Below are 20,848 nucleotides of genomic sequence, written 5' to 3'. Positions count from 1 at the left end.
AACACATCAGCTGTTTACTCTCACTGTGCGATACAGATCAGCTTCAAATTTCAACAAGGCTTTGAGAATTTTAATGGCCGTGAGTAAATTGGAAAATACAGGTCTTCTAGCACAAATAGGTATCTTTTCTAGAATGTTTTGTCAAAGCAATGTAGGCATTACAAAATATATAAAATATGTCTTGATTTAGAATTGCTAACATGAATACACATAAAAATAAGAATAACACTTTTTGAAAATTTGTGTGCCATTAAAGATTAAGCTAGCTAATGTATGATTTTGAAATCAGATTTAAATCACAGGAATAAATTACATTTTAAACATGTTCCAATAAAAAGGCATTCATAAAATAAAATCTTATTATTATTAGCGTTTTGTGGAAATTTTTTATCCAATAAATTCAGCTTTGAAAAGCAAACAAATCTTTTTTTCTTTTTTTAAACTTTATATTTATTCATTAAAACATTTTACAGAACTAAACAGTCAGTGGTAGCAGCAGTTATTAAAAAAATATAATAATAATAATAACAACAACAACAACAAGTAACAGAACCAGTAAATAAAATAAAATTACAAAAAGACACATACATCATTTTTAAAATTCAAAGGATACAGCTGGGAATACTATGTCCATGTTCAGATACATAATAACATATGCCCATCTTTGTTTTAAAATAAGTCTTATATTCCATTCTATATATCGATATAAGTTTTTCTATCCACTGTGCTATTGTTGCAGGGTGTTGCCTCATCCAATTTATTGTTATAGTCTTTCTTGCATTTAGTAAAAGTATATGTAGTAAATATCTCTGGTTTTTATTATATACCTCCAGGGGTATCCCTTCAAGCAAGAAAAACAGAGGAGTAAAAGGTAGATCTAACTGCATAATTTTCGTTATCTCAATCTTTACCCCTTGCCAAAATGCCATTAACTTAAGACATTCCCACAATATATATGGGTGTGACTACCTACATTTCCGCAACCCCTCCAGCATTCCTCTGACTGTATACACCATCTGGACCATCACCATCATCACTATTTTGACACCACCAATGATGTTCTAAAAAACCTAATTTTTGTTTTCTAGTCAAACTCTTTCCAGTTATGGCAATCGATCCCCTTATGAGATTCTGAACATGTTTCCAAATCTCATCTTCAATTTTTTCGTTAAGTTCAGACTCCCACTTTACCTTAATATTAAGAGTGGCATGGGCTATATGCACAGCTGGAGTTTTAAAGCCAATGATAAACTACCGGTGAAAGCTTAATGTGACTATTATCAATTTTACAAGGTTGTTTTTACAGCATCAATGTTGTAATGTAATTAAAATACACTCAGTTAAACAGACTTAAGTATTCATTTAGTTGTTCAAGCGTAAAAAGTGATTAAAGACCGTTGCAACCACTAGTGCTGTCAGTAGCAACAGGCTAGCGCAGAAATTCCATTGGAAATACTGGGATAAAATAAACTGTCATATTTTAAAGACATGGCGGGGGGAAATTAAGTTTAATGCAGTGCTTCTTGTCCGGTCTGAGACCCACTTCATATCATATATCTAACAGGCAGTGAAAATTGCTGATTTTTAAAGAAATCAGATCTCAAATGTGACAATTTTGTAATGGAAAGTTCACCGGAAGCCCTTGAGCTGGCTGAAAATTAAAAGTCTGTGTGCATACAGTATACCCCATTATCTGTTGAATCCAGAATTAGTCTATTATATATGTGTGACTCATGTCTTTTATGTACTCCTTTTGTTTTTCTTCATGATTTGTGAGAGCAAACAAATCTTAATGTTTCCAAACATTTGACTGTATCTTCCTTTATAGGCTATAACTTTCTGCATATTGCTTTATCACATGTGTAATGGGATCTGTAGGTGTTACGAAATATTTGAGTAAATTAGATTTTTTTGGTTTAAAAATTTTGTTACTGTCAGAAATAAAGAAACAAGAGCTGTTGAAAAAGCACACATTTGTACCTAAAGAGCCCATATCAGTACATAAAAGTAACATATACTTAAAATGCACCTCATTAAATTTTTATATGTACCTCTGACCTACCAATATGTACCCTTTATGAAATAGTACCACTCCAGTGACAGGTTTTTATTTCTGAGCCTGTAATTCAGTCCCCCTGATAAACACAACCCATTTTCCAACATGCAGTTCATTTACAGAAGTGCTTAAATTGTGTTTTAAACAAAAAACTATGGGTTGTACGCTTAAAATAGCCACTGCATTTCCTTAAACCGATTAATATAGGTGCTTTTGGAAATGGGGCTATAATTTTCCATGGCCAGATCTCATCTTTAATTTCAAAATGTACTGCTGAGAACATTTCAGTAATTAAATAGGATTTTATTTTGCACTCATGTTAACTAACAACAGCACTAGACAATTAGTCATGTGACTGTGGTCAAAGAGTCAACCATTTCCTCACGTCTGCCAAATTTGTGCATTTACTACACCTTTTGTTGTCTAGTCCTGCAGGTGATTCATTATAATCATGCTTCTGTCATCCCATCAGCACTTCTGTCGCATGTAGCTGTGCTGAAGCCCAGTCTGATGCCCACACTTAAAGAGAAAGAGCATTAAAATGGCTTTACTAGTAACATGTGCTTCACTGTCACACATTTTCATAACTTTCTGTCTTACTTCACAACATGATCATACACACCTTCTGACCTCACAAATCCTGTTAGCATATTTCAAAAGCCAAGGTTTCTTTCAGATTTAGATGGATTTAGCACTGCACAAAATGGAGGGTTGACATAACAGCACCTCCTAGTGAACATGTAGGGGATCTATTAAAGTTAATATAAGGTGTAGCCTTTACAGTCTATGGGTGTAGCCTATAGAATGCAGTTATATGCCTCTGTTGGGCCTGAATGAGCTTTTTAACCCTTGAGTAGTACATGATATAGTTTAAATATATATGAATATAATATGAAATAAAATGTGTCAAAATATATCACAGACATCAAGTGCAATATCACACTACTGATGATTTTGAGGAAATAGATAATTTAACAGTTCAATTAATTTATATTGATTACTAACAGTTCAATAAATGAATTAATATTGTTGTACATTTCAAATAGTATAGGACGATTTTAATTATTATTATTACAAATAATAATGTGCTTTCTTTCTGAATAAATGCACATTTCACATAAATTAAGTACACAAACGATCCGCTTGTTAAGTTGTGACGTATGGAATACAGTTTCTGGGTCCAAGTCGATACTTATTTGAATTGGAAAAATATTCGTTTATGACTCCTTTTTAGTCCTATCACACATTAAAGAGAATTTGACAAAATCATGCTGTACACAACAATCGGATATTGGGCATGGATATATATATATATATATATATATATATATAGCGATCGTGATTTTCGAAAGTATTAAAGCGCTTTGCAAACAATTATTATTACCATTTATTGAGTCTCCCCATAAAGTTTGATAGAGAGGTTTTTTATACTCTCATTTTTTTACTGTATGTAACACAGCTAAGTAACTACTATGCACCAAGTTTCAGAAGCTGCTGCGATCGGTTACTATACCAAAGTCGGTGAATCGGCAGTGTTACAGACTGCACCAAAAAAGCTGAGGGAGGGAGGGGTGAAATTACGGGAGTTTTCCAGGAGAAATAACAAAACGGGAGGGTGGCAGGAGATGGGTCTGAATTACAGGAGTACTGGCAGGTAGGGTAATGAATGACTTTCTGATTTACTCATTAGGACATTACCACAATTTTTTTCATTAACCAAGTCATTTATTAATGATAATTTGTAACTAATTACAATTCTTTCATTTACTCATCCCCATTTTGTTTCAAACCTACTTTCTTTCACAAGTAGAAATTTGTCTGTCTTTTTTAAAACATAAAATTTATTTTAAAGAACAATAGTAACCAAACTGTTGGTTATAATTTATTTTCTTTGTAAGAAGAAATGACACGAAGATGTTTTTCAAATTATCTAGTTTTAATGATTGGTTTATTTTATGATATTATAAGTCGATATGTAACATTTTTACATTTAACTAAATTAAATATATTTATTTTTTATTACTTACTTTGAATTTCCTTTTATACATTTATATTTTTTGTCAAGTTCAAGATAGTTTTGTTTTATATTTATATAGTTTGTATTGATCCTAAAATAATTAATAACTGTTTATATGCTGCACAGTTTAACTTTCATTTTGGTTTTATAAGTTTTGTTGTGTTTACATCTTTAAGATCCTTTTGAACTACTTGATATTTATATCAACTTGAACTAAAGTGAATGCCTTGGAAACTAGCTGAAATTAAGATTAAGTTAGGTTGTATTATTTCTATAGTATATATTTTATTATTTCGATTGCAGTTTTTCTTTGAATGCAGTTTCAGCTGTAACTGCAAATAAACATGTGAGACGACATAATTAAGTGCAGTGACAATTTAGCATTGACATTTAAATGACAAACATGTACACAACCACTTTTATAAAAATCAATAGGGATTTATCGCTCAAACACAAGCACCAGTTCACAGTGAGGAGTGTGGGGAAACAGGTCTACAGGCACAGCCACGGTTGGTTTGAAGGCTTCTCCAGTGATTTTTCTCACCAAACCTACATTACAGCAGAGCTCTCTAAAGTTCCTCATCGCCTCCCCGTCAGGTTTACATGAAATATAAACAAGTCTTCTTATGGCTGGGTGGTTCCTCAAGGCTCGGACCACCCGATAATGCAGACCAGCTCTTGACGGATTGACAACGGCTGTCAGGCCTCCATCAGAACTCAAACTGCCCATCAGATTTGGCAGAACAACTTCCGCTTTGCCTGCAAGAAATTCACAATTAAGAACTCTGTTTAGTGCTGCATTATACTTGGCATCCTCCACTGCTTGCTCGATGAGCTCTATCCCAATGACTCTCTCCATCTGTGGTGATAACGAAATTCCGATGGCTCCAGTGCCACAACAGACATCCAGCAGGGTGCCACCAACACAAGGCTGATTGAGCTCCGCAACAGTCTTATACAAAGCCTCCGCTGCTCCCCGATTCACCTGGAAGAAAGAATCAGGAGAAATACGAAACTTAAATCCGAGCACCTCCTCAAATATATGAGTCTGTCCATATAGAAGCTGATACTGGGATAGTTCATGACTGCAACGGGTCATTGTGGTCTCCTGGAAGTAAAGGGAGTCCAGTTGACAAACTGCTCCGGGACCTTGTGTAAAATACTCCACCAGAGCAGCTTTATGGACATCCGTCTCCTCAGGCCTCAGAGATTGAGGATGGAAGTACACTATAGCCATGGTATGACCGGTGGAGTTGGTTCTTATTGTGATTTCCCTCCAGTGACCGCCGTCGTGAAATATGATGCACGGCCTGAGCGGTGAGAGGCGTATAAAATCTTCATAGCACCTTGCAACCGTGTTGTGTTTTGAAGGCATGCTCAGGAGATGATCAGCATGGACGCACACAATGTTACCCGCTTTTCCAGTGCCAACGTAGAATCCGACAGTTTTCGGATTCCCATCGATTCCTTTGTTGACAGAGAAGGTAGATTTGTTGCGGTATCCATCTCTCACTGGTGAAGCTACTATGGGGTGCAGAGGGAAGTTTAAGTAGTCTGAAAAAGCATGTGCTGGATCCTGGGACAGTTCCTTCATCATCTTAAGTAGGATTTTCTTCTGATGCTCGTGTTTCCATTGAAGCTGTTCCTCATAAGTCATTCTCCACAGAGGAGTCACAGTGTCTGATAGTCTTTCTTCCCAAGAGAGGGTATTGTCAGCCGGAAGTTTTGGTTTTCTTGTCTTTACCGGCTTACATCCGGTATTGACAGCACGTCGACTGGTTATTGAATAACTAAAAAGTGTTTGGGGTATATTAATGACTTGTTTCAGCAATGGGCAGGTTAAATGTAAACGCATTGTGTTATATGCAGACGACATTGGTGGAGACTTCAGTGTACTTGTTCACTGTCAAGTGATAAAAACGCTGCAGTCAAATAATGTTTATCACGTTGGTGATTTGGATATAGTCTGTCTCAAAGCATAAATACGTAAACAGTTCTGTTTAAACAAATGTTGTTCCTTCTACCTTTCTCCATGTGCTCAAAACAACCTGAAATCATCTCCATGAAACGACGCGCAGCATCAAAGACTGCAGTGGCTATACTTTGTACTAGCGCGCCCACTCTGCTTCATGACCTCAACTTCCGTAGATTTACGGAAATACAATATTTTAATTAATTGCATATTCATTTGTTTTTTTTAATTACTGTTAAAGTGGTATTGTAAAAGTTAACAATCATTTTGTTCAATTACAGACGCCCACTGGTCCCTGATTCCATGATTGTAAATAATATTAATAATAATAATAATAATAATAATGAAAATCATCATCATAATAATTATCATCATTAATATTAGTATTATCATTACTGTTGTTGTTGTTATTATAAGCTAGTAAATTGTAATAATAAATTATCTTATTATTGTTCTTCAAAATTAACCACAAATTTTCATAATATATATGCATAAAATTTACATTTAGATTTGTTGTCTGCCTGTACACGGTTTATTTAATAGACACACACGGAAAATTATTTAGAAAATTGGTCAGAAAACAAAAATTAAAAAATGAAATAAATAAAATGCAACAGCAAAACAAATAGTTCGTCTATGAGTCAAACACGAATTGTTATTTTGAAATTATAATTGTAATCAGATAAATGTACTTATTTAAATACAAATACTATTATCTACACGTTTTAGACAAAGAAAGCTTGAGGGTGGACGGACTATCCACTAATGAAAAACTCTTGACGTTGCTGTAAACGTCATCAAGCTGCGCCTTTGCGTCAGGAAAGCGATCAGTCATCAGTTCCGCCGTCAAAATGGACTCAAATAAGGACGAAGCGGATCGCTGCATCGAAATAGCGATCGCAGCGCTGCGGGATAATGAACAGGACAAAGCCAGACGGTTTCTAGAAAAGGCACAGAGGCTGTTTCCCACCGACAAGGCGAGATGTGCGTGTAAAATAAATATGTGTAAAACGGAGATCGTAAGAGGTCTGTTAAAGGGCCACTGGAAGACCTCAAGTAACGTTATGTAGTTAGACGCTAATGAAGGCCCTGAGATCTCGAGCTCTTATTATGACTGCGGAAAACAAGAGTTTGTACTTTTATATGATCAAACTGTTCATTATCGAACTGTTTACTTCCGTTATTTATCACTTCTGGTCGGTATCTGTATGAGTGTTAGTATTTACATATGTGGATAATACACAACGAAATCGAAATTGTAATAGAGTAATTAAAATGTTTAAATTAACCAACTAAAATACGTTTTTTTATATTTAGATACATAGAGTGGGATGACAGTTTGAACGGATAGCTAAACGAATGGCAGACATCGATTGTTATTAAAAATGCAAGTGCTCTTTTCTCAGCTTTATTAGAGTCTATTATCATGAACGGAGGACCTTCCACAAGTGAAGAAAACAATGGAGAACCTCATGGTATACGAAATAGAAACCACAAAACGGAAGATCAGTCCTCTGGTCATAGTGCCACAGAATCAGCCAAACCTTACACATCAGAGCAACTGGATGCTGTCAAAAGGTCTGTTTTTTCCAAAGTATTGTTTATACATGCATATAGTGGTTTATTGAGCTGTTTTGTTCATTAAACTGTGATCTGTGTTTCCAATGATGCAGAATAAAGAGATGTAAGGACTATTATGAGACTCTTGGAGTCAGTAAAGAAGCCTCTGAGGAGGATTTGAAGAAAGCTTACCGAAAATTGGCTCTGAAGTTTCATCCAGATAAAAACCATGCACCTGGTGCCACTGAAGCATTTAAAGGTAACGTACCTGCCATGAGGCCCTCATATACTAAAGGAGAATTCAAAAAACAAACTGGTGTGACTTAATTTTGTGCAAACTTAGGTTAAAATTAAGTTCAAAACTGCTTGCCAAATTGAAGTTTGCTTTGGGTGGTGAACACCATCAAACTACGATTGGTTTGAGGTGACTAAGTTAGAGTTGAGGAAAAGTAGGTTTTATGTTCGCACATTCATTCATTTTTGAATGAACAGTGACAACATCTTTATATTGTTTACCAAGCTACTTTGAGAATACTGTTAGATATCACATGTAAGACTTCAAAACAACTTTAGCACTATTTACTTGACTGTGAGCTATCTTGTACTTTGATAGTCAATAGCTGCTAATATGAGTTCAATATTTAGATTTTGCTATAGTTTTTTTGAAATTATATTATTAATGAGAAAGTCTGAATGTGCGAATATAAAACCAAGTTTCCCTCAATAGTTATAGATTGGCATTGCTTTAGAGAACGGATGGGTGATATGATAATCTTCAGTTCATTAAATGTCAACGGCAAACTCCTGAGAGAGTTGCTTTGTTAAAGTAGTTGAAGTATAAATTTAATCGATAGCAACACTAGCACAGTTTGTTTCATGCTTTATCCTGTAAAATGTCTTGCTTTAATGAAAATTATCATATAACCTGCTTTATAAATATACTCGCAATATATTGTTTCGGCTTCAATGTTGCCATGTGCACATTCACAATAGTCATATTGAGTTTTTTAGTGTTGAATTGGGATTATAGTTGAGTAGGAGCTAGGCCTGTTATGATAAGGAATTTTTGTTGTGCGATATAAATGGCTTTAATGTTATTTGTGAATTTGTACATGTATATTGCAACGGCACAAATTATTGAGGTCATCTCTCACTATTCCACAATAAGTCGATATATTGATTATTGTGACAGGCCTAGTAGCAGCCACAGTTAACACATGATTGTAGAGTAATTGCAAGTTTAAACATAAAGTTAATTAAATATTTAATTATTTAAGAATTTCAAGCTAGTTTAAGCCATTCAGGCACAGGAAATCTTTGTAACGTAAGAAAGATTAGTTGATTTTTATGTACAGTATATTCACAAAGAAGATTATACAGTGTTATTATGCAGTTAATTATTCAATTTGTGTTCCTGAATACTGCTAGATTCCCGGAAAAACCATAAAGTATTTATTTAATTTGTAAGTTTGCCTTACTGTGTTTGTCAATACTTGTGATTGGTTTATGAAATTTTATCAAATGCGCTCCTCTACAAAGTCATCCTAATCGATTTAAAACAGTGGTCTCAAACTGAACTCCTGGAGTCCCACAGCTCTGCACAGTTTAGCTTCAACTACCTCCAACTCACACCTGCTTAAAAGTCTCCAGTAGTCTTGAACACCTTGATTAGTTAGATCGGGCCAGTTGCACCAGTAGTGCGTAAGTTAAAACGTAGCCTAGTTGTGACTTAGTTACACCTTACCCATTACTAAATATTTTTGTGTTGCACCACCAAACTTAGTTTAAACATAACGCAACATATATAAAACCTACTTTCCCTCAGTAGTTATTATAGATTGGCATTGCTTTAGAGAACAGATGGGTGATATGATAATCTTCAGTTCATTAAATGTCAATGGCAAACTCCTGAGAGAGCTGCTTTGTTAAAGTAATTGAAGTGTAAATTTAATCGATAGCAGCACTAGCACAGTTTGTTTTTATGCTTAATCCAAACACTTTATAATATTTATCATTCTTAAGGTTATTTAGATTCTATAATTTGATGTTAAAAAGGTAAATGTCCTTTTATTTATATATATATATATATATATATATATATATATATATATATATATATATATATATATATATACACACACACACACACACACACACACACACACACACACACACACACACACTATTAAAAGCCATATTAGGTAAATGCCCGATTATAAACTTTGACACCGCTGAGGTTGAATGTAAATGTCATTGTAAACTTAGTTTAAACGTAAAGCTGCGTTCCAACTAAACATTTACGGCAGCCACTCCATGTATAACAGTGGAAAAGAGATGACGGCGAGATTAGTTTACGTTGAGGACCTCGTGATCATATTGAAGTATGCTCTCCCTCTACTCACAGCCTTGTTTTCCTCCCAAATCTTGCATTTTTTCGGTTTGTAAAAGTTGAATGTTCTATCAAGTTTTTCTTCCTGCTCTTTTCTCTTTCATATGTAGAATATAAAAAAAGAAATCAAGTATGTTTTGATAACTTTGTGTGTATTCACAGCTCGTGATGCAGTTGTGTGTCGTCTGTTATTAGTGACTGACTGACTGACTGACTAATGTACAATAACAATGCAATTTTATTTCATTTTCATGGGACAGTTATTTGTAGATGCATTAGTTGCAGAATTTTAAAGAAGTTTAATGATTTAAATGCTTTTTATTAGATAATATGTCATTCAATGCAACAACGCGTGACATTACGGAGAGCTTACGACCTACTAACTATAGTTTGCCTTAAGAACATGTGGTAAAACCAAAGGGAGAACAAATTTAGTTACAAACTAGCTAGTAGTTACTAAGCTCCTAGTGAGGACTTCACGTTGAAGTTTAAGAATTACGAACAACTGGTGCAACCCTACCCAGGTGTGTTTAATTAAGGTTAGAACAAAACTGTGCAGAGCTGTGGCCCTTCAGGAATCGAGTTTGACACTTATGATCTAAAATGATGAATTCTTTTCAAATAGAGCTATTCATTTCATCTGTTAAAATTATACTGAATATCACAAGATACTGTAGATCGCAGAAAAATAAAACTGTGTTTTTAGTTGTGCTTTTTTTATTGAAAGGAAGATTGCAGAGCATGTAGTTACTGCTTTCAGTAGTCACATGTCATTTGTTATAATAATGTATAGAAACACTCTCTATGAATAAATCATAAAACTTGAGCAACATCAAGCAAGCAAACCACATGCAACGTGTCCCATTATGATTATCACAGAATAAAAGAGATCTGTCAGTTTATAATAGGCTTAAATGGTTTTTTATTGTGAAAGGCCAGTGTATCTTCTGTTTGTGTTATTCTTACAATAGGGTATATGCCGAAGTATGCTAATAGGACTTTTAATTTGCCAGTAACCTGGGTTAAGCGCTTCCGGTGAACTATATGCCATTGCAAAATCGGCACGTTTAAGCTCTGTTTTTTTTAAAAATCAGCGATCTCCGCTGGCTTAGTGATATCCGATATAAAGTGGGTCTCAGATTTTGTAAGAAGCACTGAATTAAATTACATTCCCCCCCCCCATGTCTTTATAATATGAGCATTTATTTTACCCCAGTATATTCAATGAAGCTTTTGCGATAGTCTGTCGATTTTGACAGGCGCGCACGAGTAAACGGCTTTTTGTCTCATTTTACGCTTGAGCAACTGAATGAATACCAAAGTCTATTTAACTATTTGTATTTTAATTACATTACAACATCAATGCTGTAAATAGAACCATATAAAATGGAGAAAAAAACTCACAATAACCGGTCACCGGAAGTTTATCAGTATGGGAACAACACTAGCTCGGCATATACCCTATTTAGTTTAGAGCCAAGTAATGCACTTGTGTTCAGTTCATATCCACAATCAAGATCATACAGCAGATGTATGTGCTTTCCTGCTTTATTTTTCTCTGTTACCATAAAGTAATGCTGTAATATGGGCACTATTTTATCTTTTTTGTTTTCGTTGTCGACATCTCTAACTGAACTACAGACTTTCCATTGATGTCTGTGGTGTGAGGATGCATTCTCAATCCACTCAACAGGCTTCACTTTTCTGCCTACTCACAGCTATACAGGCATGAATATTGAATTCTTGTGTAACATTATAGTAATTGTATACATTTATAGACATCCATTTGTTCTGTTTTATGTGTTTTACTGTGAACATGCTGTGTGGTATCAGTTTTTGGTATTCGGTATTTCAGTATCAGGTATTTCAGTATCAGGGTCAGTACCAATCTTAGCATCAGTGATTTTGGACTTCTTTTATGCCTAAATGATAAACCAAAAAGAACTTTACTCTAAGCATATTGTAAAAGGCACAGTTCACCCAAAAATGAAGATATACTCATCATTTACTTGCGCTAAAGTGGTTTCAAACCTTTATGAGTTTGTTTGTTTTTGGGGTTTTGTACACAAAAGAGGATTTTTTGAATGATATCAGAAGTAGGGCTTGGCGATTGATCAATTTTGATGTGCTTCTTGTCAGTAAATCTGGTTCTAGTAAGTCTCCACATATGTTTTCAGATGTAGCAACTAGGGTTGTGATGGTGGCAACATTTTCTCACCAGTTAACTGACATGGGATAACACTTGAAATTTGTATCACTGGAGGTGAGACTCTTTTAAATAGCTCATAAGTTCTGTCCACTAATTAATTACTTTCACTTTTGAATTTGTGCCAATTGGATGTCAATTGGTTGTATTGATGATAACAAAAAAAGTGTAACCGCAAACTCTCTTCTACTATGACTTTTTGAGGTGAGCAAGTGACAGAATCAGTGTTAATATTGGACTATCGCATCTACCTAGGAGCAACATTTACTACACAGAGTCGTAGTTCACTGACAAGATACACAAAATCACTTTCATAATTGCAGCCAATTTTAACAGAAGCAATAAAATTGAGATTGTTTTTCTGTGACTGACAGCTGGCAACTACGGTTCTTTGTGGCTTTTTAGATGTAGCTGAATTTACATGTGAATATATCACATTTAAAAACACGTTTTTAATTCCAACTCCCTTCGTAACTTCAGTCGAGTGTTTGAACTTAATCCCTTTCTGAGATGGTTTCGTAGATGTGTGTTTATTAGTCATGTTGAATCAATAAAAGTAGTTAAATCTTGTTTGTTCAGCAATCCCTATGGTGATTTTCTAAGTTTCTTCTCTGTGATTATTTGGCGTTTCTGCACGAGAGCGCCCTCTGCCCTTCAGATGGTGATTTATCACTGATCACACAACCATGCTTTCCTGACTAGATGTGCATGACAATCGCAGCTTTCACATTAGGGCTGAGCAATTAATCGAAATGAATTTGTATTAATTAATCGCAAATGTGAAAGTTGCGATTGTCATGCACATCTTGTCAGGAAGGTGCAGTTGTGTGATCAGTAGTAAATCTTGTTTATTCAGCTAGCACAGTGTGGATTTGTTGTTCACATTTGTGATTTAATTTCAACTATTCGCCCACCTCTAATTGCTAAACAAGTAGCCATTGACATTGTAGAATGAAAAAAAAACATGCAATTTAAAATCAATGGCTCTGGTATACTTTCATGTCTCTTCAGAATGTCTTCTTTTCAACTTTAGAATGAATCTCATTATGGTTTAGAACACGTAAATGGTGCATAATGATGACAGAATTTTAATCTTTGGGTGAACTGTCTCTTTAAACGCATTCATTCAGCTTTTCAGCAGTCATTAAAAGTAAGTTTGCATGTCATCTACTTATTTGTTTTGTTTTCTTGGACTTCCAACAGCTATAGGTAATGCGTACGCTGTTCTTAGTAATCCTGAAAAAAGAAGGCAGTATGATGTCTACGGTGAAGAAAAAGCTCACCCTACTCACAGGCACAGGACCTATCATAGAAATTTCGAGGCAGATATTTCCCCTGAGGATCTGTTCAACATGTTCTTTGGAGGTGGATTTCCAACCAGTGAGTCTTGTTACCTTTTCAAAATGTGGCTTTTAAAGTGCAGTGTGTCAGTGGTTGTGGTCTAATACATTCAGAACCATTAAATGTGTCATTGTCCCATTTTTGCTTGCGTTTCTAGGTAATGTGCATGTGTACAGCAATGGCAGGATGAGGTTTGGCCACCAACAGAGACACGAACGACAAGAACAACAGAGGGAGGTAGGAGCTCGATTGTCCTGCATGTTTTGGGAGGGGTTTGGACGAACAGGCTGATAACAACGTGCATTTACTTGAAGATTTTAACTAATTTAAATCCATTCGGAAAGTATAGAATGAAAATGCATCAGTCGTTATTAAAGAGGTAGATATTCTGTACGCACACTTTACTAGTCCAAACCTTTTTGAGTTTCTTTCTTCTGTTGAAAACAAGATATTTTGAATCATGCTGGATGCTGGTACACATTGACTTGTTGACCATGTTATTTTTTCCCATACTAAGGAAGTAAATGGATTCCAGGAGCCAGCATTCTACAAAATATCTTTTGTATTTGACAAAAGAAAGAAACAAAAAGTTTTAAAACCAAGAGAAAATGATGAGGTAGTTTTCGTTTTTAGTTGAACTATTCTTTAAAGCCGAATAAAATGATTTGATAATTGCATTGCACACAATTTGCCTGTCGACTTATTTTTGGAATGAATAGCAAAGATTTCTGAAATCTACATCTAACTGTCAGAATTAGTGTAAACTGAACAGCTTTCAAGAGCTTATTCGTGTCAAATAAATTGTTAAATGGAGTAATGTTTTTAGGATTTCACTGGTAATGCAGAAATTAATAAAATTTTCGGTCTTGAAATATTATCTTATCAATTATGAGATGTTGTCCCACGGTCTTTTCTGAACAAACACTGCTGACATCAGTTACAATGCATTAATTGAGCTGTTAAGACTCTCTTTCCATCTTCTTTCCTTTTGTTTTCCCTTTCTTTTCAGGGTGGCCTTGCATTGTTTGTCCAGCTGATGCCCATACTCATTCTGATAATAGTCTCTGCTCTCAGCCAGATGATGGTTTCCAGTCCTCCATACAGCCTCAGCCATAGACCGTAAGATCCAACATTGACCAAAATGTGCATTTTCTTATGAAATGATCAGTTTTAATTGCTTTAAATATATTACAAAGAGATATATATATATAAATAGATAGAAAGACAGTAGTTAGTTAGTTGGTTGGTTAGTTGGTTGGTTGGTTGGTTGGTTGGTTAGACATGTTGGTCTAAGGGCGCTTTGAAACAAGTGGTGAACATTTACAAATTCCACCTTTAGAGATGAGAACTTTTATCAACGTTTACATTTTAAATAAGTGGCAGGAGGAATGGGATGCATTGGAAAATAATAAATTGTAAGTGATTTTACCAAATGCCATATTGGACATACAAGATTAACCCATGCCTTTTTGCTCAAAGGTGAAGACTCCTCAATGTTTGTACTGCACAATTCCCCCTACTGTAAAACACATTCTACTGGACTGTCCTGCTTTTACTGATTCCAGAAGGCTTTTTTATTAAATTCACTCTCTTAAGGACATTTTTAACAAAGTGACAGCAGGAAAAAAAATTGAATTTTTATCATGCATTAGCACTAAAAATTTTTATTTTTAATTTAAGTTTTCATTTGTTTGTTGTTTTTAATAGTATATTTATTATTGAAATGTGCTTGCCATGAAAATAGCATTGGTTGCTGACATGGCATTAAATGAAAAATGCATTACATTACAGATAGTTAGTTAGTTATCAGAAGCTCTTTCTCTATCTTATTAGCTATAATTCCATCCAAAGATGCAAATTGGAAAACTGAAATATATTGCATAACAATTTGTGAATAATTTTCATCGCTTCCTGATAAACTGGCCTCAAAAAAAAAAAAAAATTTATATATATATATATATATATATATATATATATATATATATATATATATATATATATATATATATATATATATATATATATATATATATATATATATAAAGAATTTGCTGTGGTTAGAGAAACCAATGTGGGCCAAAGTGTTTCCATTGTAGTTTATGTAGATTTTTTTCTTACTCTGTTGTTTGCAGTTTGTTTTAGTGTGTATGTACGTCATGGAGTTTCCGTTAAGCAGTTTTTATGTGATATTCCCAAACGTGCATAAACGTAGTTCAGTGTAAACTTGGCTATTGTATGCTTTGAGTTAATAATCAAACTACCTAAATCACATATTGTTGGTTTTTTTAATCTACAGAAAAATGCTCTAAGTGAAAGTAAAAACACGTACATCTTGTTAAAGAATGGTGGTTGTTATGAAAGGGATCAAAATCTTTGGTTTTATCAAACATTCCACTCGTTTTAGATCCTTGGGCCACACAAACAGGCGACAAACTGCAACTCTGAAGGTGCCTTACTATGTGGGCGACCACTTCTCAGAAGAATATAAGGGGATGAATCTCAAGAATGTTGAACAAAGTGTGGAGGAGGACTATATATCCAACCTGAGAAACAACTGCTGGAAGGAGAAACAGCAAAGTATGTGACACTAACTCTACTTACTAGTATGTTCTGGAATGAATAATCTGAAATCTGCTGTTACTTTTTTATATAATTAGCACAATTTTAGTTTTTGTATAGTCATTTCCCCCCCTAAAAATGTTAAAATCCAGTTATAAAAAAATAAGTTTAGTTTAAAATACAAAATGTCACTGAAATGTATGGATTTTATATATATAATTAGTCAGTAAGACTTTATTTTGATCGTCCCTATTGCACATTTTGTTGACAAAGTTGCATTGCAACTACATGAAAATTAATTCCCATTTGAGTATTAGTAGACTGTCTGCTTAATATCTGTTGATACTGCTCCTTTAACAGACATTTAACTGACTATAAGAAACTTTGCAAGTACATGTCAACTTACCCTAACCCCAATTTAACAGTCTACTTATAATCTGAGATTTAAATGTAATGTAATTTAAATTCAACAAAATGCATTAAAGGGACCATCAAAACAAAGCGATACGAAGTATCATCTGTACATCTAATCAAATTGTGGTGTGTTCTAATTGTTGTTAAAAGTAAATGGCAAAAAGACTGTGTGTCAGTTGAAATGAATGTGTGGTTTTGTTTACTACAAACAATCAGAAATGCGTGACCCTTGGAGGATTATCTAATATACAAACAGAAACTGCATCGTCTTCATGACAACTCATCAGCATGAAAGAACATAGTGTAACCGGAAATACTTTACCGTCATATTGTAGAGTTTACTTCTTAAACTTAATATTTATGGAGTAACTTCAAATATTTTGGAATTAACGAAGCTTTTAAAAAAAGAAATTAAAAAAATTATATATTTTACAGGCTTTTTAAAAATGTAACCTTTATGTAAATGTAGTGTAAACTTTATCCATACAAACTTATGCTAATAAGACTTTCGCTGTACATGTCTATAGGCTTTTAAAAAGAGCAAAAGCAATAGTTTACACACAATGTCCAGCATAAGTAAGTAGAGCCCATTTCCCAATTAATATGACAATAAATATATTGCTTTGTTAAATACAGTTCTGTAAACCATTTCTGTTAATTTACATAGGACGACAACAAATATAAATAAGATAAGATAGAATTAGACATACAAATGTACATACACTGTAAAAAAAACAAGTTAAATTTATGGTAGTAAAAAAACAGCTGCCCTGGTTGTCTGAATTTAACCTTTAAAAATATGGTAGTAACACAAAAGAAACTTCCAAAATGTACAGTAAATTACAGTATTTTGTAAAAAAAAATTGTCATACGCCAATGTTTTCAATTCCTAACATCTATGATACTTATATATATATATATACATATACATATACATACATGTGTGTATATATATATATATATATATATATATATATATATATATATATATATATATATATATATATATATATATATATATATATATATATATATATATATATATATATATATATATACACATACATGCATACATACATACATACATACATACATACATACATATACATATATATCTCCTGCTCTGTGTCATTCACAACAGCTTATCACCATCATGGTAACACATGTTAAATTAAAGCAATGCAATAAAGATCATTTATTAACATTGATATAACATAAAACTCTGTGCATAACTCAAAAGCAAAAACTAAATAAAAAGAACCATAGCAATGTCAGCAAAAAAAGCAAAATTAAATGAATTCTGGGAAAATAAATTTCTGTATTTTTAACGAAGCATTTTTATTTTTTAACCATTGAAATAAATTTTTTACAGTGTAACACAAATGTAATTGTGCATCACATTCAGAAAACCTAAACATCTGTGCTTTATTTGCAGAGGAAGGCTTGTTGTATCGGGCACGTTACTTTGGGGATTCTGACTTGTACCAAAGGGCGCAGAAAATGGCGACACCCAGTTGCTCGAAACTTTCCGATATACAGGTTGTGCTACACGGACACTGAGTAGCAGAAAGTGAGTCGATGCTTTACTTTTCTTTTCTAAATCTACAGTTGTTTATCTTCTGCTTTCTTTTCTCTGAGCAAACACTTTGGTTTATCATTTCAGGTAGTGTCCTGTCATGACGTCATTCTCACGATGATCGTGTACAGAAAAGTTCTGTTCTTCATGCTAAAATGGGACATTTGCATTGCACCAGTTCAAGAAAAGCAAAGATAGCTGATCCTGGTGCAACAAGAGTTCACTCATCTCTCCTTCCAAATCTGCAGAAAATCCTTGAGATCCTTGAAAACGGCTTTAAATACGGATTTATTAATGAAATCGTTTAGGAATTAATAATCTGATGACTTGCTGGTAGAGAGGGAAGTACACCGCTGTTAAATGGTAGTTGATGCTGCTAGCTTACTGCTTTGTCTTTTTTTTTTATCATTTACACCTCTTTTCTTTTTGAAGCATTTTTTCAACACCCATGTTTGGGTTTTCTGAGCCAACTCTGACGTTTCTAGTAGTGTTTAAATCTATTATCTGACCACAGAAATATAAAAGATATGTAGATGTCATTCAGGATTGACAGAATTGTTCACTGGATTTTTAAAAAGAATGTTTGAGATTTATGAACATGGAAATTAATATTTGTATTTATTAAATTGTGTCATACTATTTTCTTCCATTTTTAATTTATTTTGTTAGAATCTTTATAAGCGTACATTTTAACTGTTTATTTGCAAACTTTTTCAAGTGCCTTGCCAGCTCCAGTCTTACTATATACTGTAAGTCTCTGCATATATGTAATATAGGAAGGAAAAACATCATTGCTTGAAACCACTAAAATACTAATTTTTATTTGCTTTTTTTTCTTTCAGTTCTTTGATTTTATGATTTTGCATGTATGTATGTAATGTAACATAGTTACCCAACGCAGAAATGAACAATACAAATAAATTTTCTTTAAAAAAACAAAAACAAATTTACATAATTAAGTTTAATTTATCCCTACAAGCATTTTTTTTAAAGCTGTAAGTGTTTTTTTGTTTTGTTTAAAGTGATAAAAAGCAGTCATACTTTTATTTATATACTTTGGTTTGTATATTCATTCACACTTCACACACATCTAAATCAAAGAATATTTGTAATGAACTAAACTGAGCCAAAATGAATATGCCAAAACTGAAAATTGTGTTACAGGCCTGTAGCCAGGGGGGTCCGGGTGGTTCGAAAGACCCACCACTCATTGACAAAGAATTTGTCCCATGCATGAGCTCATTTGTTCTATTTTGACTGCTATGCCATCATAAATTGTGTATATAACTTATCGGAAGTTATTATTTGCCTAATAAATGACAATAGGCTACTTGACCTAATAGGCATTTTTAATTAAAAATGTAACAGATTTTTGATTTCTAATGGTATACAATGTGATGAATTTGTATTTTAAAACTAATACATATAAATAAGTTTATATATATATATATATATATATATATATATATATATATATATATATATATATATATATATATATATATATATATATAATTTTCTTTATTTTAAATATTAGTTCATCAAAAAGTGTGGTTATGATGAGCACCCGACAAGCTAATGCAAAAAAAGTGCTTAAAATGTCACTAAAATGCAGTAAATGCTTAACTTCATAGTTAAATACAAAATGAGGTGAATAACTGCAAAAAGGTCCACTGTTTGAGAAAAAAAGAACCACCCCTTTCATAAGCCTGGCTACTCTGGCCTGTGTAAATCTTCAAGATGGTTGACAACTTGAGGAAGACTCTTTTTGGTAAGTTTGTTGTCATTACAACCATGAGGCAAGAATGCTAGTAAGTCCTTCTGATTTCATTTGTAATCCAAATATACCAAAGAACACTATTTTATCTTTTAAATCTGTTTGAGAACATTGCCACGATTGTTCAGAAAAGGTCATACTCACTACTACGTTTATTTTAGTTAAAATACAGTAAAACATTGCTCTGAAGTAGTTACGTTCACTGTTAACACTTTACAATATGGTTCCATTAGTTAACATTCACAACCGTGAACAAGATGTGTTCGTGTTTATTCATCTCCATTTATGTTAATGAAAGTAAAGTCGTTAATTGTTACTAACTTACTTCGTAAACTTGCAGTACATTTATTAATGTTAACAAACGCTATATGTTTGGCTTTTTAATAAACTAGTGAATGTTGAACTATCAAATTGAACTATTACCTAATAAATTATGTTCAAGTATCATTCTTAAGTCATGATAGTAAATGCATTAATGGAAACGTATAGCTTCCCAATTTTCAAATGAAACGTGTTGACTGAGGGAAACAAAAAAGCTTGTTTGTGATGTTTAAAGTTTTTTTTTTTAAATATGTATTGCATATATCTTACCGAATGAAACTGCAGAATAAATTTGTTTTTTGTTAGCAGTCTTGGAATTGTACACCAGGAGGCAGTCTTGAGCTTTGCCACTAGAAATCACTGAAGAAATGGACGTTATGTTTCATCAGCGTGTCTATCACATTGGAATAATATTATTCAAACATAGAAAACACAAATGTACATTATAATCAGTGATCTTGTTGCTAGCATTTCATTGTCTTTCCTTTCAGGCTACAATAACAAACCCAGTCAACAGCAGATCAACAATGGGCATTTGTATAGCAATGCTCGGGTAAGATTTGATCTTTCAACACTTAAGAAAACATTTTTATTAGGTTGAAATTCAGGAAGATTGAGGAATACTGACTGATGCAGACAGATTAAGTGTTGTTGGTCAGA

The 20,848-nt window shown here is 33.5% G+C and overlaps 2 protein-coding genes across 2 annotated transcripts; one reads left to right on the top strand and one right to left on the bottom strand.

Annotated features, from left to right (window-relative positions):
- Positions 1–4,186: 4,186 nt before the first annotated feature.
- trmt2b (tRNA methyltransferase 2 homolog B) lies at positions 4,187–6,160 on the bottom strand. The gene has a single exon (XM_056470583.1). The coding sequence runs from the start codon at positions 5,947–5,949 to the stop codon at positions 4,513–4,515; it is 1,437 nt and encodes a 478-aa protein (XP_056326558.1). The 5' UTR covers positions 5,950–6,160; the 3' UTR covers positions 4,187–4,512.
- Positions 6,161–6,867: 707 nt separating this feature from the next.
- dnajb12a (DnaJ heat shock protein family (Hsp40) member B12a) lies at positions 6,868–18,729 on the top strand. The gene is made up of 9 exons (XM_056471093.1): positions 6,868–7,029; positions 7,452–7,623; positions 7,719–7,864; positions 13,404–13,580; positions 13,699–13,778; positions 14,551–14,660; positions 15,946–16,118; positions 17,950–18,084; positions 18,178–18,729. The coding sequence occupies exons 1-8, from the start codon at positions 6,897–6,899 to the stop codon at positions 18,072–18,074; spliced, it is 1,116 nt and encodes a 371-aa protein (XP_056327068.1). The 5' UTR covers positions 6,868–6,896; the 3' UTR covers positions 18,075–18,084; positions 18,178–18,729.
- Positions 18,730–20,848: the final 2,119 nt, after the last annotated feature.

Source organism: Danio aesculapii, chromosome 13 (genome assembly GCF_903798145.1).
Source record: "Danio aesculapii chromosome 13, fDanAes4.1, whole genome shotgun sequence".
Taxonomy (NCBI): Eukaryota; Metazoa; Chordata; class Actinopteri; order Cypriniformes; family Danionidae; genus Danio; species Danio aesculapii.
Note: the sequence above shows the minus strand (reverse complement) of the source record. Positions and strands in the feature narration are given on the sequence as shown.